A 19,031-nucleotide genomic window follows, 5' to 3' on the forward strand; every position below is an offset into this window, starting at 1 on the left:
ATATTCAAGTATTTAAATCATATTGCATGCAATATTATTGGATGATCATGTTATATCAATAACCTCCACAGTGAGCTAGTAAATAAAACCTCGCATAAAAATAACGCACAGAAAGAAAAATAAAGAAATAGATATTATTAAATAAAAATTCCTCACAGTCACACTGAACAACACCATTGTGGCAAGTACATGATGGCTTTAAAAAGAATAAGTCTCCATCTTTGATGCACAACCATCTTTCAATCTTCCCCAGAGTCTCTGGAACAATCTTCTACCTCATCTTTTGAATGTATGGAAGTTCGTTTTATTTTTAGTTTCTGTAATTTCCAGTAAAAATACATTAACGATTATTATAACTAAATGAAACATATATTTATTTCTCCCGTTAAAATCTTCAATCAATTAATTATTAAATTTATCATGGTAAAATTCCTGCATAAATTTTTTTTCCCGAGGAGAAAATCCGTAATTTCCATTAATTTCAGAAAATTACATGTTGTAGATGCGTAACGCATATGCAGAAGTGTGGGCAGAGCCACATACAATAAACAATACTTCAAGAGAAGTATTCCAGAAAAGCCCACAAACTGGGCAGCAAGTAAAGGGTATGTAAACCCCAAAACTGGAGGATACCCATACCCGTCACAGCAAAAACAACAAATATAAAGCAAGAACATAGCTTCTGAGGGAGAAAATGAAACAGTAAAACATCTAAATCTGGCTGTCCAAGCAAGTAGGAGAGGCACGAAATGAGGAAAGTGCAGCCATGGTAGCCACGCCTCCCCCGCCCCCTCAAAACTCTCCTCCTGAAGCCGACCAAACCAGAGGTAGATACCCAACTGCCAAAACTTCTTCAGCCGCCAATAGAAACCCCAGCAATTAAAACGGCTATGATGCGGCACGAAACAATGCCTGTTCCCTCAACGCGTCAATAAACCGCAATGTATTGCTAGCGAGCCATCAAAAAAACACCCACTGCCCCAGCAGAGGAACCCATCCGGTCCCAGCCAGAGCAGAGGCAGGTCCGGGGGCAGAGGCGGCTAGAGCAGCCACCTCGCCCCCACGAAGAGTGATCCGAAGACCAAAATAATCTCGCCCCCGCTCCGCCGCGCAGTCAAAATAACCCAAAGAAATCAGCACCTTGCAAGACCGCCAAGCAGAGCCGCCGAGAAAAATAACGAGCAGGGCCGCCGAAGTCTACAAGGCGCGCCGCAACCACCCGACAGGTGCTATAAGGAGCCCCGGATCTCTTCCGATCAGAACCCAAGACGAGCGGGCCGCCAAAACAGTATCACAGAGCCGAAAGGATTCAGGTCAGCAGGAATGGGGAAAGCAGGGGCCGAAAAAATGAAGCGTCGCCTCAGGCAAAGCCGGATTCGTCGCTCAAAACCCCAGCTGTAAACAGCGAAAAGACCTCTCGGCAACCTGGCAATGGCGACGATGTCAATACAAAAGCGTCAAGGATGGCCGCCCTGCCGCCACTTCTCAACCGCGGTAGCCAAAAATTCCTGCATAAATAAATAAACGTAAAGATTAGTAAAAATATATATATGATAAATAAAAATAACCCATAGTCACCCCTTAGAAATAAAATCCCGAATTAAAATGAAATCCAAAATAAATATATTATAAATTCTATATTTCCATTTCAATATTAATTTTGAATAATTCCTTTTTCAATGTTCTTTCAAGTTAAACCAATACATACATATTTTCCATTCACCATTAACTTTCTAAAAATAAAATCTCAAAAATATAACTTTAAATTTTAAATTTTAATTTTAATTTTACATTTTACATTTTAGTATAAACTTGGAATTTAAATAAACAACAACAGAACATATATATATTATAAATTTTCAATTTCAAATACTCTATATATATATGAGTTTCAAATAGAATTATATTATAATTATAATTTTTAATATATATATATATATATATATATATATATATTTTAAACGATGCATATATATAATATATATATGAAATAAATATGACATATGTATTATATATAAAAATTATATTATATGTATGTTATGTATTGAATTTTATTCGAATTTTCTTTAAACATTATTTATAGCCCTTGTAGAGTCTGTGGAGGAGAAAGGAAGGGAGGCGACGTTAGACCCCGATGAAGTTTTTAGCGGTGAAGGTTAATTAGTTGAAGAGGTCTGATGGACCATACGTGAGTAAAATCTGTATTTCATTTAATACGCTCCGTAAGTCACGTTGGTAATAAGAAATGTTTTGTTATGCTCGTACTTCTCGTGTGGGTTATAACTTTTCCACCACCTCGTGACTTAAATAAAAGGTTTACCAAACGTTGATTATTATCCCTGGCCCTGGCCAAGGGTATAACAAGGTTTACCAAACGTTGATTATTATCCCTGGCCCTGGCCAAGGGTATAACTTATTCAAAAATGGATTGATTTTTTTATTAGTTTGGTGTTGATAAAAAAAATTTAAACAATATTAGGAGTGGACATTAGATCATAAAAATAATTTATTTTTTTAATTATTTAATTTTATTTAATTATTTTTGTATTGTTACAGAGAGATTAGAGTCTTATTTGGTAATTATTAGCATTACGAACTTGTCCCATTCTCAAAATTGAAATCCCTGGGATCCTCCGTGTATGATATTACATGCTCTGTCGCTAGGGTCCTTGTCAACTATCCACTGTCATAATGTTTGTAACTAATTTGTGTATGCTATGCTCTTAGAAATTGGGCTAATGACAATCGAAAATGAACTTGAAAGGATTGTTGCAATGAAAGCTTTCATTTCAACTTTGCTAGGAGCATGCGTAAAATGCCAAGTGCCATTTTGTAGTAACTAGAGATCAAGGATTATATATGCATTTAACTCTTTGTTCATATAAGCCTCATAAAAATTTAGTCTTTCAAAAGAGAACCAGTTGTACATCATTTTCGCTATGATGTTTGTTTGGGGAAACATTACGTATAGAATAATACTGTTTTTAAATAGAATTAAAAATAAATATGTGATATTTGATTGATGGGTAGAGTAGTTAAAGGTAAAGATCATGCATAATAAATTTCAATTCATAATTAGTGGATCCCAATATTTATTGCTATATAATTCGCAGATCTCAATTTTACTATTACAAATTGATGTTAGGTTTCTTTATATAGTTTTTATTCTAAATTAAATTAGCAAAAATAATTTATATGCTAAATTATTATGATATAGGAAAAAAATGATGGATACATAACATTTTAGTGAATGTTCTGGTCAAATTTCTTACGTGATATTTCATTTTAATTAACCAATTTATATTTGCAAATTGAATTAAAATTATTTATTAAATATTTTACAACGTTTTAATGGTCGTGATTTATTTCTTTAATTAATTCTTGAAACTCAAAAATAATGTTTTACATTTTATAAAACTACAAGATTTTCAAATATTACACGGAATTTTAAATAAAATTTAAATTTTGAGATACTATGTTATCAATATATAGTCTCAATTTATATTTTAAATAAAACTTATATTGATCATCAAATAAGAAATAAATGCATAGCTTATATTCGATCTTAAAATATATATACTCAATGTTAAACAACTATACTAGAGTTGTGTATGGAAAATAAAGTTGTATTGATACCTTACGTTTTTGTGATCCATAATAAGTTAGAGAAAGATTTCGGCGAAAGTCACATGGAATGTCATTTGCCGACGCGTTTCGAACCAACCAATGTGGTTCATCGTCAGGACAAGTTGAAGAACAGATCTAAGCTAGATCTGTTCTTCAACTTGTCCTGACGATGAACCACATTGGTTGGTTCGAAACGCGTCGGCAAATGACATTCCATGTGACTTTCGCCGAAATCTTTCTCTAACCTTACGTTTTTGTGAATGTAATAAAATTAAGTTAATCATGATTTTAATTTGAGAGTTCCAAGTGTACCAAACATAAATAACAAGCACCTAGAGGCTAATGTGATAGGAAACTTAAAAGTTCATAGCAAGGGGATGGATAGATTTATGAAAATTAACTTCAATAATAAATATGCAAACAAGTAAAATTATGCTCTTGATAAACTATAAATGAAATATTTATTTCGTTATTGTTTTTACTTTAATTTAACTATATTTAAACTAAGCAGCAGTTGAAATATGGCAAATGGTTCATACATTTCAAAGTTCAATAATGGTTCATACAGGGAACAAGCGTTATATAGTCTTGTTATGTAGTATATATAAAGAGGTGAGGGAGGTGATTGTTATATTTTATTTAAATAAATTTGTGGAGTGAATAAGAGATAGGGTGAGTATCTTTTTAATATTTTATAATTTTTTATTTAATTAATATTTAATATTTAATTATTTAAAGTTTAATATATTTTTTATTATTATTTTATTAAGTTTAATATAATTAATTGTATTTTATTTGTATTTTGTATTTTGTATTTTAATTAATTAATTTATTTAATTAATATTTATTTAATTTTTAATTCAAAATTAAGATGTTAATTTTTAGTAGTGATTTTCTTACAAGTTACAACAATATATTTGATGCAAGGCAAACATGAAATTTTAAGGAAACATTTTTTTATCATGAGAATATGAGAGAAGTCATATAGCAAGGGAGGCATGAAGCAAAACTCATAGAAGGAGCCAAGATCTAATTAGGGCCAATTTGGTGACAACAAAGGGTATGGGGATAAGTTATGTTGATATTATGAAAGCATCCATGTTACAACAAGATATGTATATAGTTTCGTTTTGAGAATTAACAGAAGGTTTTATATTAATGATACAAAAAGTGTTTTTTAAAATAGGATGCTTAGGCCAATTGTGTGATAAATTGGCTTTTGGCATTTTTGGATACATACTCAATGGTTAATGCCTAAAACTTCAATTGTATCAATTAAAACTTAGCTAAGGTTATCATATTTCTTTATCAATACCTTCGCCTTAAGTGAGTCGTGTTTAAATAACGTTAAACTAAATACATACAAAATAGCTCCCATTGGGTAGACCCTATTCCAATTATGTATATTTATTACAACACAATAAAAAAAAAAACCGTCTATACATGTTTATCTTCTATTTCCATTTTAACTCCATTGCTTCTACCAATCCTTTATTGCTTGTGTTACTATAACAAAGACTATATGGATTAAGACATGATATGCTAATGGTCTAGAAAACTATGGGGTTGACTTTCTTGAGTGTATATGTGATCATGTATATATGTTTTCTTGCAACAAAAAATGAGACCCTATTTGTAAAGACATTGTGTTTCAATCTCAATGAAACCCTTCTCCTTACTTATATGACCACATTTTCCAATGCCAAGATGGCTCTCTTTTCCTTTTTAATCATCCATCCTAGGGAAACCATCCATGTTCAATTTCAATTGTTCTCTGTCTTCTACATTTTTTGTCATCTTGTTTAAAGAGATGGTGAGAAATTCAACTAATTATATAGCTTGATATATATTTCTTATTTCTTATTATCCTCTTTAACCTCCTTTCCTAGCTTGTGTTTTACCAAGCTAATAGTGCAAGTTATTTGCTACAAGCTCCACTAACCAAGAATTTTGGATGTGGTTACCAATATTCAAAATTGCCTCAAAGGTGTTTATGGCTTCTAGTTTGTTTTGAGTCTATAGGGAAGATTTCATCAGCTAAGTGAAAGAGGGTCTCTTTCCTCGAAGCCCTTTCACCCTCCCTCTCCTAGCCCTAGAGATTTTCCAACACTTTCTCTATGATAAACCTCACACAATCAACGAACTACTTATTTGTCCTTTGCAACCATGAACCTCTCTTTGAAGGGGCTTGTTTAAAGAAAATAAACTTTTTCCCTTAATGTCATGGGTTAGGGAGCTTGAGGTAGGATGACTTCATTTCACCAAAATGTGACCGAAAAGGGAACGTTGGGAAGAAACTTAAGGACATGAAATAAAGTAGAAAGAAACGAGGAAGGGATTAAGGACCATAGGATTGACCATAATCAAATATAACAAAGGGTTTCCCCAAAGATCCTTCAAGTTAGAACAAATAGAGAGTTAAAAAAAGTGAGTACCAATGAACCAACCTTGAGAATTAAATCTTCAAAACCATCAAGGGAAACACTAATAGATGTAAGGAAGGGAGAAAATCTTAACCCATTTGGAAGAGATATAACACCACTACTTGACACATACAACAAATCCCCCACACAAATGCAAAAGGGTTGGCCATGACCAATAATGCTACTTCACTCTAAAATAGCCCTAAGTGAGATCCAACTCATGCTTTGCAAATCTCTTGGATATTTTGTTAATTCGTTTACCTTGGTGGGGTTGGAATTCTCATCATCATCTTAAGTTACCTTAACCTCCAAGTAACGTTTGTTTCTCTTTTTTGTTTAATGTGTTTATCATGGTGAGCTACTATCTGTTGCCATTCAATCTAAATGGGTCTTCCTTTTTGAAATCCTCTTTCTCCAACCCTCATATGTGTATCCTTTTATCATGATGCCATAAATTCAATCTTTCTTTTCTTGTTCAATGACAAGGCTTAGCACTAAATAATGTATGTACATCATGGAAGAGTTTGGCAATTACGAGTATAAATTTGGTTGGTGATACAATGTTAATAATGTGTATAATGAATATTGTTGAGGATAAAGCTCATCCGTAGCATGAATTTGCATGGGTCTACTATACATGAAGATGCAAGGGTTCCAACGGTTGGATATATGTCATACATAAACAAGGGTGTCGCCCCTTGCATGCCATTAGCTATAACATCAAAGAGACATGTGGAGTTCAATGATACAACTCTTTGGCATTGATGCCATGTCATGCTTGCTATTATATGTTCTTTGACAACATTGGTCACATATCCAATGTCATAGCCCATGTAACTCTATGGTACAATGAATGTTGTTTATCCTTGTCCTTATAAATTAACTATATCCATACCATTGATATTAATACTTTCATGCATCACTTTAAATATTAATTGAATGATTTCCATTCTTAATACATAGATTTTGAAAACCCATGTATGTATTTTTTTTTAGCATTTCAAACAACAAAGATATTGTCCATCAAATGGAGACCAATTATCACTCATAAATGTGGAATGAGAATGATAATGGGGATCTTCCATGTTTATATATATTGTTGTTATAAAAAAAATAGAATTGCTTCACTTGTTGAACGTTTGGTTTGTATATCAATCCATTTCAAAATTGGAACTATAGTGACTCTATTCAATAAGGAACAATGATTATGTTACTCTTGATCTTGTTCATTATCGATCTCCATGTTTCACTTAAGGTCATCATCCTTGTTCACAATGTCGATGTAGTTTTCAATCTTTGGGGTTTCCTTGGTTCATATTTCTATGTAGTCCCTAGCAATTATTCTTACATATTTAATACATATATGTTGATTTGTATTACAATAATGCTTAGCAAGTGTATTATTTACCCACATAGTGGTGAATGGTATCTACATTGCATTCCTTCAATCTTACTTGTAACAAACACCCTATGTCATTGACATAAGATTTTCCACATGGGCATGTATCACACACACTATTTCAAATATTTTGTTGATTCAACCATTCCCCCAATTTGATATTTGGAGGGGTGAAGCCAACCTTGCTTTCATTTCTTCTACAGACCTTTGTAATTTGACTTGTTATACCCTTGATATATGGTAATGTGATTCTCAGGTCATCGTCCATTTGACATTCTTTGTAATGAATATAAACCTTAATAATAACAACAAAATATATTAATAAGCCCAAGGGGTTGGCTCAACACATTGTCATCAATGTTGTTGGGGTTTTGGCTAGTTCTATGCCATTAGGGGGTCTAATTCGAACCCCTTACGTTAGGTGCACTAGTCTACACTGATAAGTTTACAAGGGATGCCATCTGCAAATGTGGGGAAGCATCCCTTAGATTTCCCTATAATGTTTTCCTTGGAAAAAATAAAATTATATTGATAAAAAATGGTAAAAAAAAAAATTGAAAAAGGTGTGACTCTTCATAGAGATGCCCCTTAGAGTACATCTATACTTGAGGTATATTAAAAAATAATTCCCAAAAATATCCAGCGCAATATTAGATAAGTTTCCCAACAACAACTGTAAATGAAACATGTACATAAATTCTTACATTAAAATAGAAAGTAAATTTGTGAAGGATCTCTCACCTTGGGAAACTTACGTGGGGTGGTCATTGTTGACAATTATTTTCATACAAATAGGTAATTGGTCCTCCAAATCAACTTTTCATTCCTTTAAAAATACTTACAATAAAACCTCTACATCTTTCCCGAGAAAATAGCACGCAAGGATACCAAAAAACACCCCAACATGGGCTTGTATAGCTTGCCCGAAAATATAGAAACAATAAACAATTGTTGTACAACCTACGGGATATTTTGTACAGTTTGTATGGATTTGTTCGTACAATAGTACAAACTTATGTATGACTATACATAAATGTACATATTGTTTTCTACATTTGTGTGCTACCTTGGAATGCCTCTTCCTTGACTACTTGTTCTCTTTGTCACTCAATTGCTCAAATGCGCGTATAGAAACCTCCACCTCGTCGTCTTTATAGTTTTAGAAGAGAATCTATTTTTAAGATTACTAGTTTAAGTACAATTTTAGAGTCAATTGTTAAACATAAGGCTATCAATTTTTTTACTAATGCAAATTACAAAATAAAAATTAATTTCAACAAAGATGACTATTGTGATAAATACTCTCGAAATTCTACTTTCTAAAAAATTACTATTGCAGAACCGTAATTACTTTTCAAAATTACCTTTTAGAAAATATATTGAACCAATCCTAGCATGTTCACAATGAAGATGTGCAAAAGTTTCTATCCAAGCTCTAATTCTCAACAATATTATTCATGGTGAAAAGACATTATACCTCTTAGAATCTACTTATATCTAGGCTAATCTTATTGAATCAAAAGGTATTTTTTACATGGTAGTATGAGGGAGGTGTAACTTCCTCAATGCTTAGTAACTAATTTGACATGTGACATTATTTTTTGCATGTTAGAGATTATATTACCTCAAAATATCATGAAAGACATACATCCAGCGAGCTTCATTATTAAACATGTCTTTGGGTAGTTGGTCTCAATCTGCCCCGTGGGAAACCAAATGCTTTTGACCACCTACCAATAGAGTAATTAGCGCAAAATTTAAAAAGTATCAACAACTCTAGCATCACTAAAGTGTCTACAACACTGTAAAAACAAAAACTTAACATGAACATTCAATCTCAGACATCTGAAAAAGTAATAGCAATTGGATCTCCTACAATAGAACTTGGAGGGCTTTGCGATGCATGTTCACACTAAAAATGGGCACCAATCCTCTCTAAACACACCTATTAGTTACACTGGACTCTCTTGACATCCGTCAAGCTAGCAAAAACGTTATAATTTTTTGCTTGCTTGTTCTTCAACACCCTTCCCAACAAGGTCTTCAATTGCACGTATAAAGCCAAGGCTGAGAAATAATGTTTCTTTCTTTCCCAGGTGGTCCCCAGGTCAGGAATCCATGGAGATATATCCTCCGTGATTTCAGAATTTGATAGGGCTTGTCTTTCTCTAAAAACAAGTGTCTCCAACTAACAAATTTCACCAAGTCTCGAGAGGAACAACTACATGGTAAGTATCAGCAACAGCGTGTGCTTGTTGTTGACTTTGGTTGCAACCTTGGGGGTGGCGTCCTTCCCCACCTTGCCTACTACACATGCATTGGCATTGCATGTTTGTTTGGTAATAATAACACTTGTGGTTTTGACTCAACGAATATAGTATCGACCAAGAGAAAACTACATACCCAATCTTGGTTGAATCACAAGTTCCCAAGGACTAGATGACAAGTGAATGACAATGCCACAAAATAGGAAAGGGACCACAAAGTTTTGATAAAGAGGCCACACCCTAACAATTTGTAGCGAGCAGAGCTTGTTAATAACAACCACCCACGATTGCTTCCACAAGTAAACCCTTGACAACTCAACACCCAGCCAAACCCACAATCCCAAGCGAGGTGGAAGGTTACCAAAGTAATAGGCACTAGCCTGTACAAACTAACCATAAACAAAGTGCCTCGATAGAGGGATACTAATAATAATTAAACCAGGGTCACCTCCCAGATTACGAACTAGAGCCAAAATCAAAACACAAAGAGCACATACAAAACCACAAATACAAACTCCAACCCACACAATATCAAACCAAAGAATTTTCAAAAAAAAAAAACCACAAAGAGAAATACAAAGATTACAAGGTAGAAAAATTACCTCTATTCTGTTGGGCAAAAGGACCTCAACAATTACGTCTAAGGAAGACCCTCTAATGTCTGTCGCAACAAAGCAAGGGAGGAGCGACGGTTATAAAGTTGTGAAATGTTTGGTCATTTCCTTCTCCTCCCTAGTCGACCAATTCTACTAGAGAAGCAGTGTTCTAAAAAGTCATGATAAACAAACTAATAGTTCTCCCAATGGGAATTACCACCCATCTCCTTTGTCTATGCAAAGGCCTAGTTGTCTTCAAACAATGCCCACCAGACTTGCCTACTGACTTTCGCTTTACAAAAGCGGGGGGGTAAGGTTGGGGCCTCTCAATAATGCCTAGAATACCAACACAATCACTCATAACTCGCATCATTTCAAAATTCATTTCCCCCTTCATATCTCCCGCTTGCATGCAAATGCATTCAATGGGGCAGCCACACCACCCCCCTTAATAACTCCTAATGTCATATTAAGGTGGCAAGCACAATCCCCACCCCATTACCATTCTCAAAATTCAACCCCATCAGGGGTTGACATGCGACACTTAAAATTTTATTTATTATAAGAAAATTATTTCAATGTGAGCGAAAAATAAAGTAACATCCTCCATATATAAAATATTTCAACATCAACTTTATTATAGAGAGAACCCAAATTTTTATTGGCAAATACATGTTTTTTACTTGTTAGCATGAAGGAGATGTGAAATTCCTTTAATGCTTAACATGGAGCTGATTCATGACATTTAAAAATATGAATAATAAAAGAAAATAATTTAATAGTCTATATATACTCAATATGGACTTGACACATGGAAAAAACTAGAAATGATCCATCTCAACTCACGATATATATATATATAATCTCTTACCAAGTGGTGTGGTTTTCCTTGAATAACAAAAATGAGTCAGCTTGTGTTTGCAGATAATAACCAGTGACAGATGTCCCCACCATTAGTTTGACCACTTGAGATATGAAGGTTTTCCCACAGTGTAAAAAATGATATATATTTTTACATTCATTTGTTTTTAATATGGACTTGACACACACACACATGAAAAACTAAAAGAAATCCATTTTAATTCTAGATTTACCATGAATCAATAGAGATGAAATTTCTCAAGGTGAAAACTCTTTTAGATTAAAAACACTCAAAGAAAAGTTTGAAAGGTTGATTCTCTAAATATAGAATAAATCCAAATCCAAATTAAAATAGATTTATACTTATTATAAACATTTTTCTATATCAATCAATATATTCAATGTAGAATGATGATAGATGAGATATTCAATATAGAATGATGATAGATGAATTTAATGGCTTATGATAGCCTTCATGTAGGGAGACCACACAAGCTAATACAAACAAGTTAGCATGTTAAAGGTTTTGTTGGAAGGAAATCTCTTTGGCAGAAAAGAAGAGAGTTAATGCCAGAGGAAGAGCACACAACCTGCGTCGCAGATGCAACAAAGGACTGGCATCAAGGTGATATGGACCTCACATTCAATACTGGCAAAGGGACTCAAATGGGCATGGCTGACAGCAGTATGGAGAGAAAGCATACCACGAAGCGGCTGAAGGGCTCGAAGAACACCAAAAGGATCTTTGTGAACAGTTCAAAGCACGGGAGCAAAACACAGGAGAGTTGGAATTTTGCCGTGAGCCTTTTCAGTAGATTAGGGTGCAAACTCCCGTCGGATCCAAATTTTTTTAACAGCTTGTATACCTCCCTATCCACAATGTGATTGGATTAAAGATCTACAAGCAGGGAAAGTGGTGTTCTTATACCTAGAAAGTTTACGCAAGGACACTAACAAAACATGGCAAAAACGAATTCCAACCATCAGCTAGACCCACCTTCCAAGAACAAGCCCTCTCTATCAGTTGGATCAGCCTACCAAGAATAAGCCATACCCACCTACCAAGAATAAGCCCTCTCTATCAGCTGGATCAGCCTACCAAGAAAAAGCCATTTTATGATACATGGGACCTTATATATTCTGCTAGTATCTCAATTTTCAGAGCTTGTCAAACAGCTTCTAGCGAGATAAAATTTGCAACTTAACATTTGGTGTTTAAGATTTTTGGAAAAAAAATTGTAGTAAAAAGTAATAGGTCAAAGAATTAGTAGACAATAAAAAGCTATCATTTGATTAACTCCCATTTGTGGATGGTAGTTAGTGATGGTTGTCCTCACTGCTGGTTGACAACTGAGTTATGATGAGTCTTTCCACTGTAGTCAATTGAATTTATGGGGTGGTTGGTAGGAATGATTGTTATCCTCCCTACCCAAGTTCCATTCCTACAAGTGATATACGGAGTTCACATTATAATATTGTTGTAATGACTTCAAACCTTCTTGTTATACAACATTGAATATAAAGAATATCTTACCCTCACCTATGAGTTTAAGGGTGAGGTAGTTGAATAGATAAAAAGAGGAAAAAATGTTTTCCTGTTGAATTGTCTACAAGATGCACAGTAGAAACCAGTTTTCCAATCTGATAATTACTACCTAATGATCTTCAAACAATTATCTCATGCCACTGATATCATTGAGCAATTATTCAAAGAAAAATCTCAACAGTAACTGCCGCGGAAATAGTAAAGATCATAGGAAGAAAACCATGCACAATAGAGACAATTTTACCTTGGGAAACCCGACCTTGGGAGAAAACCCAGCAACTTTTCTTTTAGGAAAAATTATTCTTCAACAAGTTTTACAAATCCAAATTGTCTAGAAACCTGTGCCAATGTCCAAGTCAAAAAATGTCAGTCAAACCTAGTCAAAATCAACAACAAGATAACACTAGTCAAAACTAGCCAACCAGTCAACTTTGATGAAATTCAGCCTTATGCCTCCTGCGATAAACTGCAACCAATATGTGGTTGACTGCAGTCAAACTGGTCAACCTTCATCCTGCAGCTCCTGTGGTCAACACGGTCAAAGTCAGCCCTCCTGCAGCTTGGTCAACCCTGGTCAAATTTGGCCAACAAAAAGAAACAGCCCTGTCAAAAACAGTCATTTATCCTCCTTTTCTCCACGTGCGGTTGTCTAAGAGGCTTCAGAAATGAAGAAAAAACTTGTTGAGCTGATGATAAATTTATACTCATCAAATGAGATAAAATAAGCCAAGGGACGCACCCCTTCACTTGGCTGAGCTGACTTGCACTCCAAATTTTAATTTTTTTAGGCCAACTTGGAGACCTCTTTGGCATGCGGGAATACCTCCCGATGTTACAAAAATTCAACACTTCCCACTGTCTAAAAAAAATAACAAACCACAATATAGGTGCGACTGAAATGTCTATGCTGTACCATATCTAATTTTTGTATTTTAGAAATATATTAAAAATAAAGAAAAATCCTTACTGTTCACGAAAATTATATCAGTATACTTTAACAAGGCAATATAAAACATCAATTTTATATTCATAATCATATTTCTAAAATGTCCTATGTACAACAACGCAGAAAAGTTTAAAATACTAATCTTTTATTCAAAAACTGGTACAGCCCCATGCAAATAATCTACTATTCATTTAACCTCGTTTTCTGAAAATGATTGACGTATTTCAAAAATAATATATAATCATCTTTATTGACAAAGGAAGAACACTAAATGTGAAATTTGTTCAATAGTATACAGGAGTTCATCATCATTGATAAACAAATAACACTGTAATTAAACAACTCTAAGAGATGTGTATTTCATTCTCGCAAAGAATCGATGATGCTCTCTCCACCAAAAAGGAAACCATGCCAAGTTCACAATTTTTTTTGGCAAACTATTAACGTCCACTCTCATGCTCTTTTGAACATTATGATGCATATATCTAAATTTGTGAGGCCTCAGTCACAACAAAAACTAAGAGACAACCTTGACTGGGAGAACTACAGTTGATAAATTCATAACTCCGTAGGTACAAAATGCAATATGTTATCTCCAATACTGTGAATGTAATGTGAACTTCGTATAGGAATAACATTAAATGTGAAATTTGTTTTTATACAGGAGTTCATCATCATCGCAAAGAATCGAAGATACTCTCCACCAAAACAGAAACTATGCCAAGTTCACAATATTTTTTTTTGCAAATTATTAGTGTCCACACTCACGCTCTTTTAAACATTATGATGCATATATCTAAATTTGTGAGGCCTCAGTCACAACAAAAGCCAAGAGACACAACCTGCACTGGGAGAACTACAATTCATAAATTCATAACTCCGTAGGTACAAAATGCAATATGTCATCTCCAATACTGTGAATGTAATGTGAATTTCGTATATCCAGGATAACATCCTCCATAAGACTTTCTGTGTGAGAAGCAGAATCAATAGTTGCTCGGGAAAAGTTAGAATCTTTCATTGCCTCTCTCGATCCCCTCAACTAGCTCCAACATGAATGAAAATGTCACTTTCAACTTCAAGGTGCTTGCATCTGTACATGGTTTTGGTCGTTATGGTTGTCAGCAGCAGAAGAGCTTGTGTTCTCAGTAGTCATTTCTTGGGGAAGAGGTGGATTTATTACGGTCATTGGCATCACAACATTGTCCGACAAACGCGCTTGCATTTCTCGATGTTCTTGACAGAGTGCACACCAATGCATACAACAATGCACAACACATGGATCACAAGGTGAATTCTGCAAAAGCAAAGTCAAAGAAGATGTGTTTTAGTAAACTCATATTTAAAGCTTGAAATAAGAGGGTAACGCTGAACTCAATGGGAGTAAGCAGGGATAAATGAGGTTCAGTGGAAGATATAGCTTCTCTCCATATGTCATCCCATTCCTTACGCTAAGGATCAAGGAATCAGAGGCAGCAACAACTCGGGCATATACAGGAATACATTCAGAAAAAAACTTGGTATCACAAGGGTAAAAATTACCTGAAGGTGGTATTTCTTTTGTAATCCTTGCCTAAACAGACCTGTGTAAATGCCGCACATCCACCAAGCAAATAATAAACCTTCTCCAATCAGGAAAGCGCCATGGGGATCCACTCCATGGAAGATGGCAGTTGCTAAAGCTAAAGCCATTCCACCTTCAACAAAAATTGCATGACAAGTACAAGGTCTTGTCCAAGGTGTGTCTTCCCTCATCCTCTCAACATTACGTCCAAATAGAACACATGGACAGAATAACCCAAGCCACACTGAAACGATATAGAACACACAATAAATTTATGGAACTATCAAGCCCAAAGCAGAAAAATAGATACAATAATTTTTACAAGAACACTTTGATAAACAACAACTTGCTGTTATTGTATAGAAAATGGCTGAATTACATAATTACTGCTATTCTTGGAACATGATACCGTATAAAATTTGGCACAGTATTTGACAGATATAATCACATCAAGAAAATAGACAAGAGTAAAAGATATCATTTAGGACATTACCTCTGAATACAGAAGTTTCACAGCAGCTTAATAGCATTAAGAGACTAACATGCCTACATCAAATTCACACCTAATGCCAAGCTACATGGAGATGAAAAATACAAGGGATATCATCATCGCTTTTGTGTAAATGCACACTATGGAACCTCTTGACACAAGTTCTTGATACTTGTGAACATTCAAATGTTCCCTAGGGTAAAACCCTCAAAATGTGATCCCCAGGCATTTATCGGTGGACCCTCCTCCAATTTGTGGCACCAACCACTGGATTCATTTTTAGGAGTTTAAAATTTTTACAAGTTTTTTGTTTTAAGGTTGCAAAGGAAGGCAAAATGCAGAAAGCAATTCCTAATAGTAGGAACAAATTAGAAGAAATTGGAATTTAAACGTTGTATTTGACGAACCAAGAACATGAATAGTTGAATAGTTAGTAATACTTAATCCATACAACATCAAAAGATAAATTAGATTGCAAGATAGGCGTAAAGCCCCAATCACATACTTGTTCCAAAACCAGGTTAGCAAAAAATTATAAAGCAACAAGAATATGAACAAATAAATAGTTAATTGACATAGACTTATCAAACCAAATAAGTCTCACATGAAATGAAGATAGCTTTGCATCCATGAATGATTTGCTAAAGTTTTATTAACTCCAGCTACTAAAATGTCTCAAAAGCACTATTACAGATTGTCGGCTTACAAGGAAAATGAGAACCCCTTCTTGGGCTCTTGCTCACATATTTATACAAAATTGAAGTTAAAAAGTTGCACTGATTCAACTTCCTAACATAAATTTTGCAATGTGCATCCAAAACATCTGTTCCAAAGAACTTTTAGATTGATGGCTCCAAGGTAACCCCAAATGGAGTGGGTCCGACCATGCAAGGCCTAAGGACACTAGCCTAGCGCCAACTAGAGCTTTTGAAAGTTATTAAGGCACAATGAAACAACAAATCAATCCAATCTTTACAGAGTCACTTTAACAAGTGTTAGATGCACAATCCGTTAAGGATTATGGGGAGGAATGTGAACAGTCATTGGAAGTATATTTGATTAATAAAATATGTTTATGCATATTTATTCAATTATTGGCTTAGTCCAACAATAGCATCAAAGCAGGGTGTTCATTCAACCCCATAATTCCAATTGCTTAAAAACACCTACTATTCCTCTGCCATTCTCTGTGCCTGGTCTGACATTCACTGGGTCATTTCTCTATCTCTCTATCTGTCTGTGCAGCATTTCACTCCCAAAATTTTCTAACCCGTGTGGTCCAAATTTAACCATTTCTCGTGCCTTTTTCATCTGAGCAGCATTTTGAAAAAAGAAACTCTGTGCACCCATTCTATTCGACAATGTTCCAGTTTTGACAACCATTGGATGATTGCAAACACCCAAACAAAAAGATTCCCCAACTGTTGAGCACCATAACAAGATCTCGAAGCACAACTACCTGCATCTTTCACCATATTTCCTTCACTCACCTCCTGCTGTTGCCGTGACTCTATACATAGTGTGAAAATTCCTAGATCTAACAATCTCTGGAATCCTACTGCAACCAGCTAAATCTACTTCACCTAGATCGTAAATTACATTACAAACTTATTTCAGATTTCTTCTTGAAACATTGAAGTAAATTACTGAAGCAGCCTACACCAAATTAAATATGATTCTGAAACATAGAAATTGAGCAAGGAAAATAGAAACACGTAGGACACCATTATTTTTGGACACAAGTCGCCGGAAAAACCCAATGCGGGAAAACTGGTGCAGCAGCTCTGAGGGTTTTATTATTATGCAGGAGAAAATATGAGTACAATTCTAGGATGCTCAACTAGCAATCTGATACAGAGAGAATACTGGACAAAAGAATGGTGAAATGATCTCACCCTGTCACTGGGAGAATCAATGACTGATCCTGCTGAACTGGAGGCTCTGCGTCACCCTCTGCGTGGCCTCTGCACAAAACTGCGTCACTCCCGACAGTTTTTGCGTCACCCTTGCTAGGTATTATGCTGCCCCTCTTCCGGATCCTCTGTTGGCTGAGAAAATTGATCTTCTGCCTCCCAGACTCACACCCCGACTTCTGGCAACTGAAACTCGACTTCCCTTAGCAAGAAACTCGACTTCCCCTCAAGGACTGCGCTGCCTCTGCGTCAGCACTACGTGGGCCAGCGTCAGCCTTCCTCTGGACGTCTTTCTGTCCTCCCTATGTCTCGTACTCTCCAGAAATTCCTTCTTCCGGATTCTCTCGGTGTGCCTTCCAAATGACCCTCAAGGCCCTTCTTATATCTTTCTGTTGGACAACCAACAGCCTAGATTAAATCTTAATCAAAGGCTCAGATCGTTTTGGCTTGATCCGTGTCTTTTTCTAGAAGTTTCACCCATGATTAGATTAATACCCTTTAATATTTTAACTTTCCTAAGTTTAGACTTTGCAACCCTATTAAAAATATTAATTATTTTAATAAAATCACTTCTACGTGGAATTTCCCAAAACGCTTTCTAGGTTCTTTGGAATACATGTGCCCAAGCCTCCCTACAAAATTTGAGGCTTAGAGCACATCTGATGCTACCCCAAATCAACACATAGTACCTTCACTTCTTGAATATTTGCTTCTAGCGCCTTTGCTTCTCGACACTCAATTATCCATTCCATTGCAATAAATCGCAAACTTGCTTGCAGCTCGAAACCCTCACACTATACACACTATGCCACAGATTCGAAATTGTAACTGTTGAGTCAAGTATTTGTTTAATTTTGACGCTAAGCACATGGATGTGTTGCACTCTTAGCCCACATCAACTATCAAGATGTCAAACTCTTACCTCATGGGTTCAGAGCGAATGTAGTGGCGAGTTAGACAACTTCTCCATCTCGCTACAAAATTCAAGTGACATGGAGGGGACATTGGTTCCATTGTTGGAACCAATGTTATTATCATCCTGGTTACCATGGCTTCACATTCTCATTACAATATCGGTTGGATTTGCATTGTCAAGAAGTATTACTTTGAAAAGACTTGACATATTCTTGATTCATGCTTAAGGATGATCGCCATATATTTAGGAGAAAAAGTAAAACTTGTAAAGAATGGTCAACTGAAGATTGTTGGAGGCCACTGGGTAATAAGCGATGAGGCCAATCCTCATTACCTTGCAATTATTGAGCATATGATGGAAGGTAATGTGTGGTTGAAAGATATGATCAATATAAAACAAAAGAATGTTTGGGCAATCCCTTTGTTCACTTTCCCATAATGCCATATTTGCTTCATTGGGATGGGTTTTAATAACATGCTTATT

At 35.2% G+C, this 19,031-nt stretch overlaps 1 protein-coding gene across 1 annotated transcript in view; it reads right to left on the bottom strand.

Moving 5' to 3' along the window:
* Positions 1-14,275: 14,275 nt before the first annotated feature.
* LOC149170081 (cell number regulator 6-like) overlaps positions 14,276-19,031 on the bottom strand; it is a 39,750-nt gene continuing 34,994 nt past the window's right edge. The window contains exons 3-4 of the mRNA XM_089428873.1: positions 15,208-15,473; positions 14,276-14,962 (exon numbers count right to left, since the gene is read on the bottom strand). Coding sequence (XP_089284999.1) covers positions 14,744-14,962; positions 15,208-15,473 — 485 coding nt within the window. The 3' untranslated portion in view covers positions 14,276-14,743. The remainder of the gene's footprint in view (positions 14,963-15,207; positions 15,474-19,031) is intronic.

Source organism: Pinus tabuliformis, chromosome 4_2, assembly GCF_031772625.1.
Source record: "Pinus tabuliformis cultivar Carrire ecotype Pingquan chromosome 4_2, CPIR1, whole genome shotgun sequence".
In the NCBI taxonomy this organism is placed as follows: Eukaryota; Viridiplantae; Streptophyta; class Pinopsida; order Pinales; family Pinaceae; genus Pinus; species Pinus tabuliformis.